The sequence below is a fragment of the Mytilus californianus genome, unplaced genomic scaffold (genome assembly GCF_021869535.1).
Source record: "Mytilus californianus isolate M0D057914Y unplaced genomic scaffold, xbMytCali1.0.p SCAF_5, whole genome shotgun sequence".
NCBI classification, from domain to species: Eukaryota; Metazoa; Mollusca; class Bivalvia; order Mytilida; family Mytilidae; genus Mytilus; species Mytilus californianus.
This window is the reverse complement of record NW_026262701.1, coordinates 102,290,208-102,308,621: the sequence shown is the minus strand read 5'-3', so window position 1 is coordinate 102,308,621 and position 18,414 is coordinate 102,290,208. Positions and strand designations below refer to the sequence as shown.

The window sequence follows — 18,414 nt, the reverse complement described above, 5'->3', positions numbered from 1 at the left end:
GACTCATTCAAGATTTGACAGAACACCAAAAAAAAAAACTAACACAGTACCACAACGTAACCCCAAAAATAAATAAATAAATAAATAAATAAATAAATAAATAAATAAATAAATAAATAAATAAATAAATAAATTAACGTACGACATGGGCATTAATTGAATACTCGTTTAATAAAGTCATTTAACTGATTTTTAGCTTCTTTTCGATTTGATAACTATATTTGGACATTTTATTAGAAAATCGTCGTTTTTTTTTTTGCGTCTTACACTGCAGCAACGGATGGAACCTTAAGGAGACCTTTTATGTTTGAACAATATTCTTTAACTGTTATAAATTTCGATGTGTTTTACTTGCGAACTAACGAAATATGAACAAAAATTTGTGCCTTGTATTTTTACAGACCTCGAATAAAAATTCCCGCCATTACGCCGGGTCATAATCTTTATAGATACAATTCCAAAAGAAGTATAAAATACATTAAAAGTTTTATGTAAAAGTGATTTTCGATCATCAATAAATCTTATCATGTTAAAACTTGCTATATTTTCCATGATTGCAGTAGAATATTTTCAAACATGAACAAATCGATCTTTTACAATATTTAAAATTGCCAAACGGAAGCTGAAGTCGAACCACGTGACCTGAAAAGTTTTTGCACACGGCACTTAGGCTGTCGTCCCTCCTCTAAGGTTTTATACTACTTTATTTTTAGAGAAGGCGGTTATAGAAGAAGAACTTCTGGTTATAGCTATAGTGTTTGAATCTATTTTATGTTTAATGGGTTTGTTTTAGTTTGTTTCATTTGATTGTTTTTTGTTTGTTTTCTTAGGCAGCTACCATCACTGCCAAAAGGAAAATTTGTTACATTCATCTTAACACAGTACCACAACGTAACCCCAATTAGGCTTAATCCGTTAATAGACATCGATAAGATTATACATGTCAGTCTGAGCTGCATGAAACTACTTACTAAGTGTTATAGCAGTCTCAGGTCTGAGCCACCATAAGAAAAAAAGATGTGAAAGATTTTTAAACCTTAACTACTAAAATAGAAACTATACAGAAAAGGGTTACTACAAAATGCCAGGCATTGATAACTTAAGCTATCTAGGCTGAGGGGTTTAGCCTAAACTGACTTATCTGAGCAAAAAAATACAAGATTGTGTTTGATTTGAATGGTATTTCTATATCATGTGAGGATGAGGTTAAACTACTTGGAGTTACAATTGATTTTAAATTAAACTTCAATTTACATATTTCAAATATTTGTAAAAAGGCTGCAAGGCAATTAAATGTTTTGAAAAGAATTGGGAAACACCTAAACAAACTGAGTAAACTTACAATTTATTACTCTTTTATGTTGTCAAACTTTAGTTACTGCCCTTTGACTTGGCATTTCTGTGGGGAACAAAATACCAGAAAAATAGAAAAAAATACAAGAACGAGCGCTTCGCTTTATTTATGAAGACCATCAGAGGTCATACAAAACACTCCTGCATATTTCAAACCTTCCATCACTAAAAACTCGTAGAATGCGCTCAATTGCCTTGGAGACCTTTACAATAGAATCATGTGCAAAACAGTGTAGCCGAGACCATTGATTGGCGCGCTAAAATATCCCATTGACTGGGTCAGATTAGGTGAACGCTCGTCTGTAACGCCCACAACTCACGACGTATTTATTATAGACATTTAAACTGTGGGGTCACCAAAGGGTCTCAACGCCTAAATAAAATCAGGAATAACCTTTGTGTTTTGATTTATATTGAATACTTAAACGTTCTTTACTTGTGTTTTCGTTATGTTTTGATAATCAATTTTTATGATATCGCACGTTCTTTCAGCAAAAAAAGGATTTAACTGGCTTTAAAAGTTACAATGCATGTGTTGATTATTATTTTTTTTTTTCGGACGTCAAAGCGATTTAACAATTGCGGTTGTCCAATTATGTCATCTTTTAACTTTTATCTGGTCAAAATTTTATTTAAGAACGAATGCTTGATCAACTTTAAAAAGTGTGCGTACACAAAACATATAGACAAAATATACTTCTGTCCTGTCTTTTTCGTACTTGCAAGTTATTAGACAATAAAAAGGCTATTTGGATCAAGCCTTGTGGAATTTGCATATACGTTTTTGAATAGGTAAAATGTAAAGTTTGGTGAACTTTTCTGCTAACTACTATACTTGTGAAAAACCCTTGGCAACAGAAACATATTCAGCTTTTTTTTAATCGATCCAATTTACATAGTAATGGACGACTTCGTACTTTTATGATCGCAAATAAAATATGTATATAATATACTGTGCACTGTAGTTCGTATATATACTCAATTTTCTTTTGTTAATGGATTTTTCCGTCTTTCTGGGAGTGATTATTTGTTATTGACTCCTTAAGCTTACTCGCAAATAATTTAAAACCAAGACTTGCATTATAAAAATGTCCAAACAAACCTTGATTTTCCTTTTTTTTTAAACATACGTCTCAGCCATAGATAAGGACTAAATTCGCAAGGTCTTTAATTTCAAGTTAGTGAGTTGACCAAAGTAATATTGCGGACCATTTGCCAGTTTCCATGCGGTATCCGGGTTTTTTTTTCACTCGCTCTGTTCTGCACCCACTCAACTTTCGTGTTTGTCATGACAAAAGTTGTATCAATTGTGACTTTAGATACATTGGTGTATTGATTTTTGTTTGCGTAACGTCTAGTGTCAAATTTGTCATGCATGTTTAGGACTTTTAAATATATTGCAGATAGTTTCGTAATTAAACGGCTTTAGATCTGTTATACGACAATAATACAAAAAAAGATAAAAGGTAGGAAAATTAAGAGACCACAACAACAAAGACCGTCGAGTCCTGTCCATAAATAGTAAAATAGACGTTTAATCAACAATGAACAACACAAAACCCAGATAGCCGGACGTTTGGCTCAAAATTTTGTGGGGCTAATCCAGTTTAACATGCAATCCCTCCCTGGCTAGACTTGGTGCAGGCACACAATCCAGTAGGTTAAATCAGTATAACATGTACCCTCCCCAGCCCGACTTTAGCACAATATGTAGCGGTGTATTGCTGTGTGTTTGTTTAATCTACATTGGCTAGAGGTATAGGGGAAGGGGGAGATCTCACTAAACATGTTTAACCCCGCCGCATTTTTTGCTCCTGTCCCAAGTCAGGAGCCTCTGGCCTTTGTTAGTCTTCATTTTGTATGTTTTTTAATTTTAGTTCATTTATTTGTTTAGTTCAGTGTGACGTCCATTTTTACTGAACTAGTACACATTTTTGTAAAAGGGCCAGCTGAAGTGCGCCTTCGGATGCGGGATTTTCTCGCTGTGTTGAAGACCCATTGGTGGCCTTCGGCTGTTTTGTTTACTCTTTGGTCGGGTTTTTGTCTCTTTGAAACATTCCCCATTTCCATTCTCTATTTTAACATGTAACCTTTCAAATTTTTTTTGTCTGTCTTGACTATATTTGGCAATAAACAATAAAAGAAAAATAAACTACACAGCGCAGCTTCCAACAGGATTACAACAAGAAAATTAATTTTAAAAATACGGTCAAAAGTCAAAATTTGCTCGCAGCGGAAAAATGCAACAGCTTGTTATTCATTTGAAATAAAATAATTGTAATGATTTACACAACGTTACTTTTTCCAAAATAAACATTCAAATTATTTAGTTTTTTGTTGTTTTTGATTAATTTACAACATCTTTACAAAGACCACATTTTGACTTCGATATTAAGTAGACCATAAAAGCGATGTTCATAATCTTTCTTCTGTTGTAAGTTTAACTTAGTTATTTTGTGTCATGAATTGGTATTGATGTCACTCGTATGTTTTTAAATAGAATCTATGATGAAAGGGGTAGTCCTGTTGTCTTATACATCAATGAGACACAAAAAAACCGACAAAAAAAGAAAAAGGGGAAACATTCATTTTTCAACAAAAGAATACATCACAAGAATATAAGTTTTGTAAGAAAAAAGACCAAATTCGTGAGACGTTGTGTAGGACTTAAATAGCTAAGACAAACTGATAAATATATGAATGAATGAATCGATTTATGTAAAAAAAATCAAGGTATTAAACAAAACAAAAATAAAATGATTTTTTAATTATCCGGAACTCTTCACAAACAAAACCTACATGTATGCATTGCATAAATAGTAGGCCACTCTTTTAAAATGATTACAACGTAGAAGTACTTATTCTCGTAATCGATAAGATATTTTGTGAATTAACCCCATCAACTTAAAAGTTTTTTACAATGAATAAACGTATTTTTGGATTATGTAATGATATCAGTTCTGAAAATTATTATTCTTTAAAACGAAACTGTTGTATGTGATGGTATATAAAAATATTTAAAACAAATCTTTTAAAGTTTTGTGAAAAGAAAGTTTCATTTTATGTATCGAAATGTGTAACAAGTGATCATTATTTAAATCCCCACTGGAAGGCCTCTGACAGACTGAGTGAGCGTAAAACCATTGTTATCGATAGCCAATGACAAACAAGTTAAAGGTAAATTGTTCAGTATTATAACCAACACAAGTTTTACGGTTGTCTACGCTGTTATGAAAACGATTCTAATTAATAGAAAATGTCCTTTATTTATTCAAGATCCAGTTGTAATAAAAAACAATTCATATAATTTCAGGTATGTGAACACTGCTGAGGTACCTAGACCTAGAACCTCAAGTTATGGTAAAAGATCCTTTAGATTTGAGGCAGCACAAGTATGGAACTCCCTTCCCAATGAGGCTAGAATCATGACCTCTTTTTACCAGTTTAGGAATTATATAAATTCCTGGTGTGGGGGTCAAAAATGCAACTGCAGTTCATGCCGTTTCCATCCAGTGCTGTCTCAAAGCTGAAATTTCTTTCTTTCTTTTTATAATGGCCTTTTGCTCTGCTTTTTATGCATTTATTAAATATATCTGCTATTAAATGCTAGTGCTTAATAATTTATTTATTTATTGTTTTTTAGTTTGTTATTATTTTATGATATTCAAGTGATTTGCTGATTCCCCCGTTCAGTGCACATAAAGGCGCTTGCCACATGAGCTTTGACTCTGGAGGCTCATAAATCAAAATTAATTTGCTTTCATTAAATTTGCATGCTTTTTCATTTTTATTTATTAGTATTTGCATGATGCTGCATGATTTTTTATGTGATAGTCGGTTAAAGAGCTCACCAGAGCTCATGTTTTGTCTGTTATTATGTATATAAATGCCGACTCAAAATAAAATTTACTTACTTACTTACTTATTTTCACACAGTAGGTTCTGAAGAGTCGGGCGAAGACTGAGAAATTTATGAATTCTTCACATGAGAAAACATCATTAAGTAAATAAGTATATGTATGTCCAGTAGCAAATATTTCGTGCACATTCAGGGCGAAATGTCAAAGGAGAACTAGATCATAAAAACATTTTAACTAAAAAAAAGTCGTATTACACTTGTCAGTAAAATCTGGGACATAATCTATTAGTATAAAAGTCTTAGGAAAATCCACCAAGACATGATATGACAATATGTGATGCTGTCTTCCTTTGCACTTCTATTTATTTAGATCTTTAGATAAAGCTGTCGAATTAATCTTGACCTGAGGTTGTATTCAACATGGATTTAATTCTAAAGAACATTTAGATGCTATTTTCTATCTTTAGAGCCACTATAAATTCCATCGTTATTAAAGTTGTTGTATGTTGTTATTTAAAACATAAAATTTTTTTTCGTTAAATTTTATATGATTTTATGACGAAACAATCTCACGAGAACAGTGAATGGCATCAAAAAAAGGGAAATAACTCTGTTGCTGCCAGGGACGCAAACTTGCCAACCAAAAGAATTTGATTGAGAATGTCATTTCCCGATATTCACAAATGCATGAAGGTTATTTTAGATCTATTGATATAATAAAAGCTTAAAGATAGTAATTTCGAAAAGTGATAGAGATGCAAAAAATCAACCACACGTGACATGAGATGTTGAAAAATAAATGTTGTGTATCTAAGATTTGTCATCAGCACCAATTTCCAAAATATTAGGACAAAAACATTAAGAATGGACATGCCTTAAGAAAAAGCTAAATGCCACCATTGATGTAGTTTTTGGCTTTGGACTGACACATGCACATTTTATAGGGTTATTTGTTTTATTAGCAAAGAACCCGTCCCCTTTTTAAAACTTAATCCTGTTTAGTTAAAAAATTGTTTGAAAAAATGATGATTACAATGCTGTCTGGTAAATCACCCTGTCTAAAGCCTTATTGAAATGATGCTGTTGTAAAATAGTGTTGTAAATAAATGTACCCTGTGCATTATATCTTTGGATCGTGGCTCACTCAGTCACTGCATGCCCAACGGTAGAGCCAGGTCCAATACAATGCCATGAAATTGATTATTGGATGGTAGAACAATGCATTGTGGGATAGCATCATTTCTTGACATGTGTCAGGAAATACTTGTATACACGTAGCCATGAATTTCAAGAAAAAGATGTGTAAGAAAATATCACTTAAATAATTATTGATTAAACCATTTATCAGCATGTTCAGTTTCAACAAAATAATTCAATTTTCAATTCTTGAACAGGTGAGTTTGGGCTGTCGCCTAAAATTACCTTGGACTTGAAGTTTACTTCATATATGTGTGTATTGCATTTCAATATTTTCTAAATTTGTCATAAAAGCTTATTCAGTTGTTTGTTTTGTCATAAAAGCTTATTCTGTTGTTGATAGAACATTTTATTAAAGTTGTAATACACAGGAAATACCTGAAGTAAAAAGAATTTAGACTTTCCTCACACAATGTTTGCGAGTCTGGGAAATGGTTTAATATGATAATAATGCCTTACTGACTTGTTGACTTCATTTATACAAGTTTTGAAAAGTTGATAGAATACAGAAATATTTTTCTTAAAGTATTGCCCTTCATATTTAAGGTACAAAATATGAATATGGACCATTTCTTTATCTTATTGGAGTTATTTATTGTATGTTTACCTGATACATGTATTCATTTTCTGGAATTTCACTGAATGCAATAAAAAAAAAATAGCTTCATTAATTGAGTTTCTTTACAGAAAAAATATGGAACTGAACACTTTCTGACAGATATTTACAATACAAAATGCCTTTAAAAAAGTGAAAGCTTTTTATGTCCTTTTTCTTAAATTCTGCTTCTGTACACTAAAAAAATAGAATGAAAAAATACAGCTTTTGAAATAAAATGATTAATACAGCAATAGTATCTGGTGTTTACTAATAACAAATTGTATTCTTTATACTGTGCACTTAAAAACAAAAAAATCTTGTTGTAGTTATCTTCAGAAAATGAAGACTTGAAAAGAAAATATTTAAAGGTTAAAGAGCAAAGAGATACATACCATAAAGAGCTACAAGAATTCAAACAGAAACAGAAGATTGATAACCTTTTAAGGAGCTATGTCACCACCAGGGAGTAAGTTATCAACATAATATATATATATGCAAAAATGATTTATGGTGGAAATGGATGAAACAACAATATGCAACCGTCATAATTTAGTACTTTTATACAAGAGAGGTGGAAGATACCAAAGGAATATTCAAACTCATAAGTCGAAGACAAACCATGGTAAAAATGAAAAACAACCAAAAGACAAACAACAGTCTACAAAACACAACATAGAAAACTAAAGACTGAGGAACACGAATCCCACAAAAAACCAGGGGTGATCTCAGGACAATACAATCATATGGTGGACGATGATTGAGCTTTCCGACCCTAAAAACATGGAGGGGAAGGGACGAGTTATCATATCCACAAACTGAGATCACAATAAACATTTCCATTTGTTATGGAAATGAAGCTCCATTAATCATTGATTCCTTTTGGAAAGGTAATGGCTCATAAAAAATTAAAAAAAATCCTTTTTGCAAAAAATAGTAAAAAGAAATTTGTGTAAATACACATGTAATTTTGTTTTGCTTATTTTTTGTAGTCTTGCCCATTATCACAATTCTGATTACTGAAGTGGCTGATGTTTTATGAAAAAAAAAAATATAAACCAGTATGGCTATTTTAATCTGAAGTAATTTTTAGGGTTGTTTTTTTTATATCTTTATCTTATAAGCAATTCATTTATTACATGTGTTTGTATTTTCAGTACTAGTTGTCAGACAGAACCTGGAAGATCATGGCAGCCTATATGTTTTCAGAAAAAGAAAAGTGAAGAAGTTAAAGAAAATGATGTTGATAAAACAAACAAGTAATCTTTTGAACAGATGCATTTATTTCATTTTATAACACTGTCATAGGGGATAAATTTATAAAAGCAACTTTCCTTTATTATTTTATATAATTTTAACCTCAATTATGCTGAATTTTTATAAAATCTGCTACAGCAGATTTGTAAGATTCTGACAATTCCACTGTCCTAAGGCTCAAATTAGCTGCCTGGCCATTGTAAAATATTAACACCAGAATGATGTGGGAACATTCTCCTTTAAATCTTTTTTTTTCTAATGGATGACATTAACTGTTATAAACTTGAAAACATTTATTTAGTTTTGAGAATATTGTGTTTTTCAAAGAAAGGAGTATGGCCACGAAGTGCCGATATTGGCCCTGTGAGGTGACAAAAAATAAAAGAGAAATAAGGTGGATCCTTTATATCTAAAACATATCTACGTATATCGTTATTTGTTATTATAGTATAAGATCATATTTTTGTGACATCATTAATGTGACGTAATACCCGTAATCAAACCGGAACGCTCAAAATGTCCAAATTCTTAAAGAATTTCACACTTCCTGGTTAAATTTCGCATTGGCCACAGGCCTTGACCAAAGTAATTTTACTCCTATTTTGATTGTTCGACACTTTGACTCAGTTTACAACAATATTTAGCGTGGTTGAGGCCTGTGGCCACATCGAAATTTTAACTTTTGCTAACAAGTAAATCCTGATTCAACGCCACCATTTCCGAGGTACGATAGATTCTGTGACGAAATAACCGTACCAAGAACTTGTACAATTGCTATAAATAGAAATAAATTCTATAATAATTATTTTTTCTATTTATCAAACAAAAAAGAAGAAAATGGAATAACAAGTCTTTGTTTTTAGCGAAGCTTTGTTAACCGTCAACTCGGCGAGGTTTTTAAACACGGATAGATACGTCCTCATGTCCTCATTATCTCATAACTGGTTTTATTAGAAAACAAGACAAATTAATTGAAATAAAAATTGTGAACTTGCAAATTACTTTAAAAGTTCATTTCCACGTTATTTTGTAATAATTAGCCCGGTCTGTGCTATATCGATATATATATGCAAACAAAAATAGGACAGTTTTAAATTAGAATCGTAGTTTTCCTCCGTAAAATTCTACATCCTGCAGATCGATATGGGTGTCAACATTAAGATTTAATACAAATTTCTTTTTAGATACACGTATTTTGTTTTATAAAAACGAAATCGTCGAAATGTAACCTCCGTGGAATGTAATCTCATGTTGACACTTTGATGAAGTGCTTTCTTTCACGTCCGCATTTTCTATCAAGTGTTGCATGCCGAGTAAACATTTTAAATAATTACTACTGATAGTGTAAATAAATTACAGAACTATGAACAATAACATACATTGAAAATCGTAGGACATAAGAAGAAACAACGTGAGAATTTTGATATATTGCACAGTGGTTAAATAAGTTTTTCAATATTTATTTGATGAAGATAAAAATTACGACGCCATGAGAGGGCATGGTGTATACTGTCCGTGACATTCAACCAGAACAAATATTTGTTTGCAATGAAAACTGAAATAAAGATGAAACAAAACTATCCGACACAATGACATAGCTTGGGTAACTTCATATAAATATCTGATATTCATGCGAGATAGCGTACATAATTGGTCAGAATGCATACAAGGAGTAATTGTTTATTTGGTTCCTTTTAAATTTGGGTGAGACTATGCTACACACGACCAATAAAAATGGCTGCTTACTATGAATAAATTATATATAATATATCTTTATATTTCTGATTTTTTCGGTTTTTATGGTGGCCTGAGGTTCGTGTTCAATCTGTAGGTACCTGTTTTTATATTTTGTTATTGCTGTTTTTCTTTTTGTCTCCTTTATATGTTCATGGTGTTGTATGATTTTATTGGTCTTATTCTTTATGCTCCCCCCTCCCCCTTTGGAGACTATTCTCTTATTTTCAATTACAACACATGCAATTTCTTGTTTCCTGTTTGAACTTAGTTCTCCAAATGCTCTCCGTCATAAATCTGCATGAAGTATTTGCCTAACAACTATCAATCATATCTCCTCTAAAGTTACAGTACAATAATGACTTTAAACATAATTATAATTAAATGATAAAAGATTTTAAAATCTTTTGAACAGATATTTACGCGTCTATCATTTAACTTTTTGTGGAAAAAAGAAAAAAAAAGGTCATTTGAAAATCCAAGAAACACACCATTATACTTCATGAGTTGTTTGTCTCATGATGATGGATGACTGTTTAACGTCCAGCGGCAAGTTAGATGCATATTCCGGACGAGAACATGTTAATTTGCGGACATTGCCTCTATACTCTGGTATCTAGGGTATACAACACATAATCTGGACATCACACATGGAGTCCAGAATTGAGGAGCTTCTCTTGAAGATGCAGCATTTATCCCACATGCCATAGACAAAAGTGACATTGAGCAGAGTGTAGTTGAAGAATAGAATATTAATTTTATCATTGTTAGGTTACTGTCACATTGACTTTTATCTCAGTATTCCTCTTGCTCATCTTTTTGAAACCTATTTGTTTATATTGTACTTTTTTGCAACTAAGCAAACTTTCTGAAAACTCTTAAAACATTTTTACAGGTTAATATAACATATCCATGAGATGTAGTTCACAATTCATTTCACTTTAAAGAAAACAAACATATAGACGAAATAATTGATTTTGTATATTAATTATAGTTATAGATAATACATTACTTGAATGGACGCAGCTTAATACATACACTTATATCGTTACAAGCAACGCAAAAAAAAAACTGATATTCATGGATTCTATTAGGTTTTAAATGAATTAGTGCACGTCATTCGGTATCTGGTTGAAAGTTGTCTTCTTTGCAATAATATCACAATCTGTTTAATTTGACCAAATTATAAAAAAAATAATAACAAAGTACACTCGAACGTTTTTCGAGATAAGAATGATAGTTGTTTGTGGAATACCGGAACACTTTAACCAAGAGCAAGACTAGCTAAGATTACAAGATAAAAACTAATCAAGAATAAATTGACAATTGTGAAAACCTTAATAAAGAATTTCAGTTTAAAACTTAAAGGGGCATTAGCTGTCAAATTCTTGTTCACCGATTTGACTCAAATTCTCATATTCGACTTATAACATACTAAAACGTATATCCAAATTAAAAAAAGTATAAAATAAACAATTTACGATGCATAGACTCGATAGTATGTATCAGCATTTCGTGTGTATTTTAGTCTAGACTCCATCTAATTATTCACTAGGCGGCCTTCCGAAATCTGCCGACGGTCATATAACCCGATATAAACATAAACATAGATATAAATAAAAGCGAACTCGTGCAATTGTATTTTTCTAGGTCTGTTTGATTTCATATTATAGGTTAAATCAACATGTTAATAATCGTTTTTGTCGGTATAATAATGAGTTTTTGTAGATCTAATCAGTCAACCAAACGGTTTACCCTTGTTTCACTTCCAACGTGACATTCTTTTTCTTTTAATAGCTGAACACGCCTAGTTCATGCGTAACCCATCTCTAGCTAAGGTGTTCAATTGAATCTCACATGAATACGGATTTAATGAGGGCGAATTGTCCACTTCCAAGTGAATAATTCATTAGAGATGTTTCTTTGCTTATTTTGACAAAACTGAACCAAACTGGCTGCTAAAAGCAAATTATATTTCACTATTTCACTTTTATTAATGATTGAACAAAACAAAATCTTTTTTTTTTCTATATCTCGTAGCTAATGCCCCTTTAACGAGAACACGAATCATAGAATAATAAAAGTATTTGTTCTTTTAAAACGTAATTGATAGAAACATGCAAAAGACGGATAGATTTAATTGAATATAGCTAAATCGCTTAATGAAATCGTCCACAATGGACAACTGAGAATGAGTATTCTGTCAATTTTTTTTAGTTTTTTAAACTAGGCAGTGGCTATTTTGCAGACACCGGCAAAATAGAAAAAAATAGTATGCTATTTTGTCTTCTTTGATTAAATATCTAAATTATAACAAGCATTCTGAGAGTATTGCATGGCAATACATAGTCCCCTACTGGGTAAAAATTCATTATACTGGAACAAAATGCTAACTTGTTCTATAACTTATCATGGGGTAAACAAAAAGAAAATATCAAGTCAATATCTTCAAGCATGACTAAAAACAGTGTGGAAAACTGAATATATGAGTGAATGTTTTCAAGTCCAAGGACCATAACTCTGCACAAAATTATCAGACCGAAACAAAAATTTGAACTTGATCTGTAACTTGTCATGATAAAATTATATACAAATAGTCAATCAATATCTTCAAGCATGATGAAAAAAAGTGTGGAAAACCTATAACACTCTAAAATTAGATATGATGTAATACAATGTATATCTATTTTCAAATTACAATCAAATATAATTAATAGTTCCAAATATTTTTTCTTTCATTTGTCACATACTAATATAGATTTGTAACTTATCAATAAAATGTTAACAACTTTTATCTACACAATGTAATGTAATGAAATATATACTTTAATAAAAATAGATTATTATCTTATTAAAGAATTTCACTTAATAAAAAATATATATATACATATACATGTAGCATTCAGAAAATTAGTTTATACAAAATAACATAAACCTGCCACAAAATTCCTCAAACAATTTACCAAAGAATGTCTTTTAAAAAATGAGTTATCTCTCTTTGTACAGATATATGGTTTAACATAGTACTCTAACATTAGTTATGGAGTTTTTTTATGGACCATAACTCTGGACTAAATCATCAGACCGGAACAAAATTCGAACTTTATCTATAACTTATCATGATAAAACTATATACTAAATATCAAATCAATATCTTCAAGAACGAAGAAAAAAAGTGTGAAAAACTGAGTTGCAGGACTGACGGATGGACAGACGGACAGACGGACAGAGTGCAAACCTAAAGTCCCCTTCGACTTCGTCGGTAGGGGACTAACAAGCAAAATAGCATATTTCGATAGCAATGGCTATTTTGCCGGCGCGCTAGAAAATAAACTTTTCTGTTTTAAAGAGAATCACGGGTTATCTTTCCATATACTAATACAAATAAGATGATGTGGTGTGATCAACTATCCTCATACATTTTTTACGACTGTAAACCGCTCGCCAAGATATTTTACAGCTTTCAATCTAAATTCCTTCTGCCCAATAGCAGACATTCATTGCTTATGTTTTAAAATCCTTTATGACTTTTAATTTAATCTATGCTATAGAATTATGTTTGTTTACATGGTCTCTGCAATTTCTATTTCGTGAATATCAATGCAGAAAACGAGTATTCGGGCCACTTATACAAAATTTAATTGAAACGCTTATGTGCAGCTTAAACCTTAATATAAGTAAGTTTCTGTTAATAGAGTTAAAAAAAAACAAGATATATGGACGAGATTCAAGAAATATTTTGTAAAAAAATTCTTGTGGTAAAATCATTATAAAGTTACTAGAACGTTAATGAAAACAATTTAACGTTACGCGCAAATGGCTAAAATACCATTGTACCTAGGTCTTTTCTGATGCCCTGGAAAATTATACAAACATAGTTACAAGTCTAATGGTTATCATTTATGAACTACACTAGTTAGTGATCCTTCTGCAGTAATTTCGTCAATTTCTGAGACAGGGCCGTTTTTAACCCTTCGTGGCCCTACTCCTTTATAAATATTTCATGTAGATTTTTTCTTGCCATTTAACTTTGATTGCCATTAAGAAAACTCTTCATAAAGACTAAATGTGAAAATATGTATTTGAATGTTGATGATGTAGATGCTATAAACAATTTTAGGCTATTATTAGACAATAATGCAACAGGAACTTGATTCTTTAAAGGTCAAACAATAATGTGTAGTGTAAAATGAACTTAAACAAATATTTTGGTATTTAATGAAGAGGATTTTCTTTTTTCTTTTCAGACTGTTATCTATGCATAATCAGATGATGAGGAGATATGAGAAAGAAGTCAAATTAAATATGTCACACATGGAAACTATTACAGATCTAAATGTAAAATTCTTAGTGGCTGGCTATGCTCAATAATAATGTCTAAGATCTATCATTACAATTTACCCCGCCCCAAAAAGTGAGGGGTATATAGCAATACTTATGTAAATAAGTGTTTTTCTTTCACAACTTTTTTCTTATTTTTTAATAACTCATCTTCCATGAGGCCTTCATTATACATATATATATATATATATATATATAGAAGTCTATAAAAAGGACCAACCAGCAAATTTACTATGTACCGGATCGTCTAGAATAGACGATACTGTGCAGATAAGGAAAAAAATTATATAAGTCTAGAGATTTGCACAACGATACTAATATAAGATGGTATTATACGAAGATGTTGTTAATAAATCGTGTTGACAAATATTTCGGCTTAACAAATAGCCTTCTTCGGTGTCAATTATTTTGACACCGAAGAAGGCTATTTGTTAAGCCGAAATATTTGTCAACACGATTTATTTACAACATCTTCGTATAATACCATCTTATATTAGTATCGTTGTGCAAATCTCTAGACTTATATATATATATATATATATATATATATATAAAAGTACGTCTGAACCAGTGACAACTCTACGACAGATTTTATTCATCGGATCACCAGTGATGGTGATACAAGGCTGAAAACACATTTTGTATACATAATTCGTCTAAATAACAGCCCAACAATGTTAGATCTGTAAATTTGCGGAAGCAAATTTTTTGTTCTTCCCTGGCCAGGATTCGAACTCAAACTCATATATGTATATATACTGTAAATTCAGAATTTTTGCGAAGTTTTTATTACATGTAATGTTTTTGTAATGGTAAAAGTTTTTGCATTTTTAAGTATTGTGTGTGGGGGTCCATTCCGTAGAACTGATCCAGAATAAACAAAAGATTTCTTAAACTTCTTAGTTTTTGGTTTTGGAACTATCAGACTACCTTGAGATAAATCTCTCAAAGAATATGGATTATTTTCTAGTAATAGTTTAAACTTTGAGCTAAGAACATAGGTTTGTCATTCCTAATTCATATGGCTGTTAATTCTTTCAATATTTGATTCTGTTTTTCTATCAACAACCAAAATATTTTCAATAAGGTAGTAGATAGGAGAAATTATCTACATCTAAAATTAACCATTCTGCTTTAATTGTGATTTACAGATACAAATAAGTGAATTAGAAAGAAAGCTAATTGACGAGAGTGAGAAACATAAAAAGACACAGAAAGAACTTTCAGATCTTCATGTTGGTAAACATAAGAAAATTGCACAGAAGAAAGAAGGTAGGAAATAACTTAAGGGATAAAACCACTAATTCATGGACCAATTGCTCTCTATGTTAAATTTTATATTTCCAGCATTCATAGCCATTTTGTCTTAAGTTTAAACCAATTGACTATTTTCCTGCTGGAGGTATGTGGTTCTCTCTAGGCAATCTAATTTTTCTGATAAAAGCTGGCTGCCATGATATATATCCAAGAGTGCTGAAAGAGGTGTTAGATACAAACAATCAATCAATGAAATGACACAAAAACACATCAAATACTGAAGTACGTCATAATATTTCAGTTGCAAGGGAGAGGGGGTGATAGGTGGTGTGTTATTATTTTGTGCTTTAATGATATTTAAAGGGGCATTAGCTCTCAAATTCATGTTCACTGATTTGAATCAAATTCGCGTATTCGACTTATAACATACTAAAACGTATATCCAAATTAAAAAAAGTCTAAAATAAACAATTTACAATGCATAAACTCGATAGCATGTATCCTCATGTTGTGTGTATTTTAGTCTAGACGCCATGATAATTAACAATCAAGGTGACCTTCCGAAGACTGCAGATGGTCATATAACCCGATATAAACATAAACATGTATATAAATAGATAGCGAACTCATGCAATTTGATTTTTCTAGGTCTGTTTGATTTCATCTTATAGGTTAAAACAATATGTTAATAATCGTTTTTACCTGTACAAGAATGAGTTTTTGTAGGTCGAATCAGTCAACCAAATGGTTTACCCTTGTTTCACTTCAAATGTTGACATTCTTTTTCTTATAATAGCTGAACACCCCTAGTTCATGCGTAATCCATCTCTTAGCTAAGGGGTTCAATTGAAGTTCACATGCATACAGATTTAATGAGGTCAAATTATTCACTTGCAAGTGAATAATTCATTAGCGATGTTTCTTTGCTTATTTTGACAAAACTGAACCAAACTAGCTGCTAAAAGCAAATTATTATTTCACGATTTCACTTTCATTAATGATTGAACAAAAAAAAATTTTTTTAATTTTTTTCTATATCTTGTAGCTAATACCCCTTTAAGTCTTTTAACCTTAATTTTTTTTCAGATACAGAAGATAAATTTTTAAATATTAAGAAAGAATGTGTAAAGGTAAAAAAAGAAAATGAAAAGCTGAAGAAAGAATTGAAAGGTTTAGATTTGGTAAGTGAGGTTTGTTCCATGAATTTAGGACTTTTTTTATTTATTCAAATTTAAAAAAAAAACTAAAGCAGACAAAAATTAATTTGGGCCTGGAGGTTGCATAAATATCCTTTTATCTTACTGTCTAAAAGAGTTATTTTGGTTTGTGTAAAATTTTGCTGTTTGAAAAGTTAACAATATATTAAAAACAAAGTTTGTTAGAATTTAGGGAACCATGATTTGTTCATATAGATTTATTCTTGCAGATTATTTCAACAATAGAAAGGTGGAAAGAACACATTAACCTTTGATACAAAGCCAATAAGAATATTTTTTGTTTATCTATATTACACTAAGGACAAGTTGTTAGTAAACAACCAATATGGAACCAGAAAGTTAACTGGTTGTGTATGTGGATACTCCTGATCAATTTTGATCCTTTATACTTGAAAATTACAAGCCTTTTTTCAAAGAATAAAAAGCGAAAATGAAATATAGGTCCTTTGTTATATAATAAACGGTGGTAGAATCAGAAAATTTGATTTGAATGATCCACATTTGAGTCTGGATCATCTACTGTTTAATATAGACAATGCATTAACACATATAATAGTATACTTTACTTTTACAGGGTTTCTTTGAAGAAATAGAAGATATCAAATTTGCATTACAACAGTCAGCAAAACTAAACAAAGAATATGAACAGACATTAAGAAAAATGTGTGTAAAGTTTGGAATTCCTTATCCTCATCCTGAGAAGAACATTTTAGATGACCGATCTAAATGGAAATGACCTACTGGCATTTGATAAATTAATGGCATTTTAAACTGTGATATATTTATTTTTACTAGATTTTACAATGATAAGTTTGTAAAGAGCTGAAGTTGTGTTGTGGTTATCATGAATTTAATTAATTAGACTCATATAAGTAGTGTTCTCTTATATTACCAGATTTTATTGACGTTAGATTCTCTTCAGAAGTTTTGCAGGTGATTCAGAAAGAGAGAATTTGTATTTTATAGATAAATGATAGTTTATTGTTGAAGTGTTGTCAATATAGTAAGGATTTGAAAAACAATGCAAACAACCGAATAAGGAAAAATAAAAATAGCAGATGCAAATTTATTGAATCTTGCTTTATTTAGAAAAATCTTTTTGCAAGTTTTTCTGATGTAGAAAAATACCAAAATAAATTGTGTTTAGAAATGTGTGCTTGAACTGTGAACAATTTGTTGGATTTTTTGGTTCAACTATAAATATGGAATATCTCATATCATCAGAGCATGCTATCTCAATCATACTTCTTCAAAAATGATTAGCCACATTTTATTCAAACCTTAAAATTTACCATATTTGACCTCCAGATGCCTTTAAATTTTCTTATATAGTTAGGTTGTTGTCTCATTGACATGTTAAGCACATCCTTTCTTTCATGAAAAGAAGAATGCATGTAAAGTTTTTTTTTACATTGTTGCCTAGAAATTCTCTGAAAAAAAAATTTGCAATTGGGTTCCCTGTTTTTCAAGAGTTCAAGGAAGAGAGAGAGAAATATAAGCTAATCATTTCCAAAGTTTTATTATTTTGTTTGCTCAAAATTGTAAAAAGGGTCATGTGTTTTCAAACATACAAATGATGATACAAACTGACATGACTAAAAACA

The 18,414-nt window shown here is 30.8% G+C and overlaps 1 protein-coding gene across 1 annotated transcript; it reads left to right on the top strand.

The window, feature by feature from the left end:
* Nucleotides 1–5,811: 5,811 nt before the first annotated feature.
* LOC127702165 (centrosomal protein of 290 kDa-like) lies at nucleotides 5,812–17,788 on the top strand. The gene is made up of 7 exons (XM_052206273.1): nucleotides 5,812–5,905; nucleotides 7,334–7,473; nucleotides 8,162–8,263; nucleotides 14,243–14,333; nucleotides 15,488–15,608; nucleotides 16,680–16,774; nucleotides 17,385–17,788. Exons 1-7 carry the CDS (start codon nucleotides 5,873–5,875, stop codon nucleotides 17,544–17,546), a joined length of 744 nt encoding a protein of 247 aa, XP_052062233.1. The 5' UTR covers nucleotides 5,812–5,872; the 3' UTR covers nucleotides 17,547–17,788.
* Nucleotides 17,789–18,414: the final 626 nt, after the last annotated feature.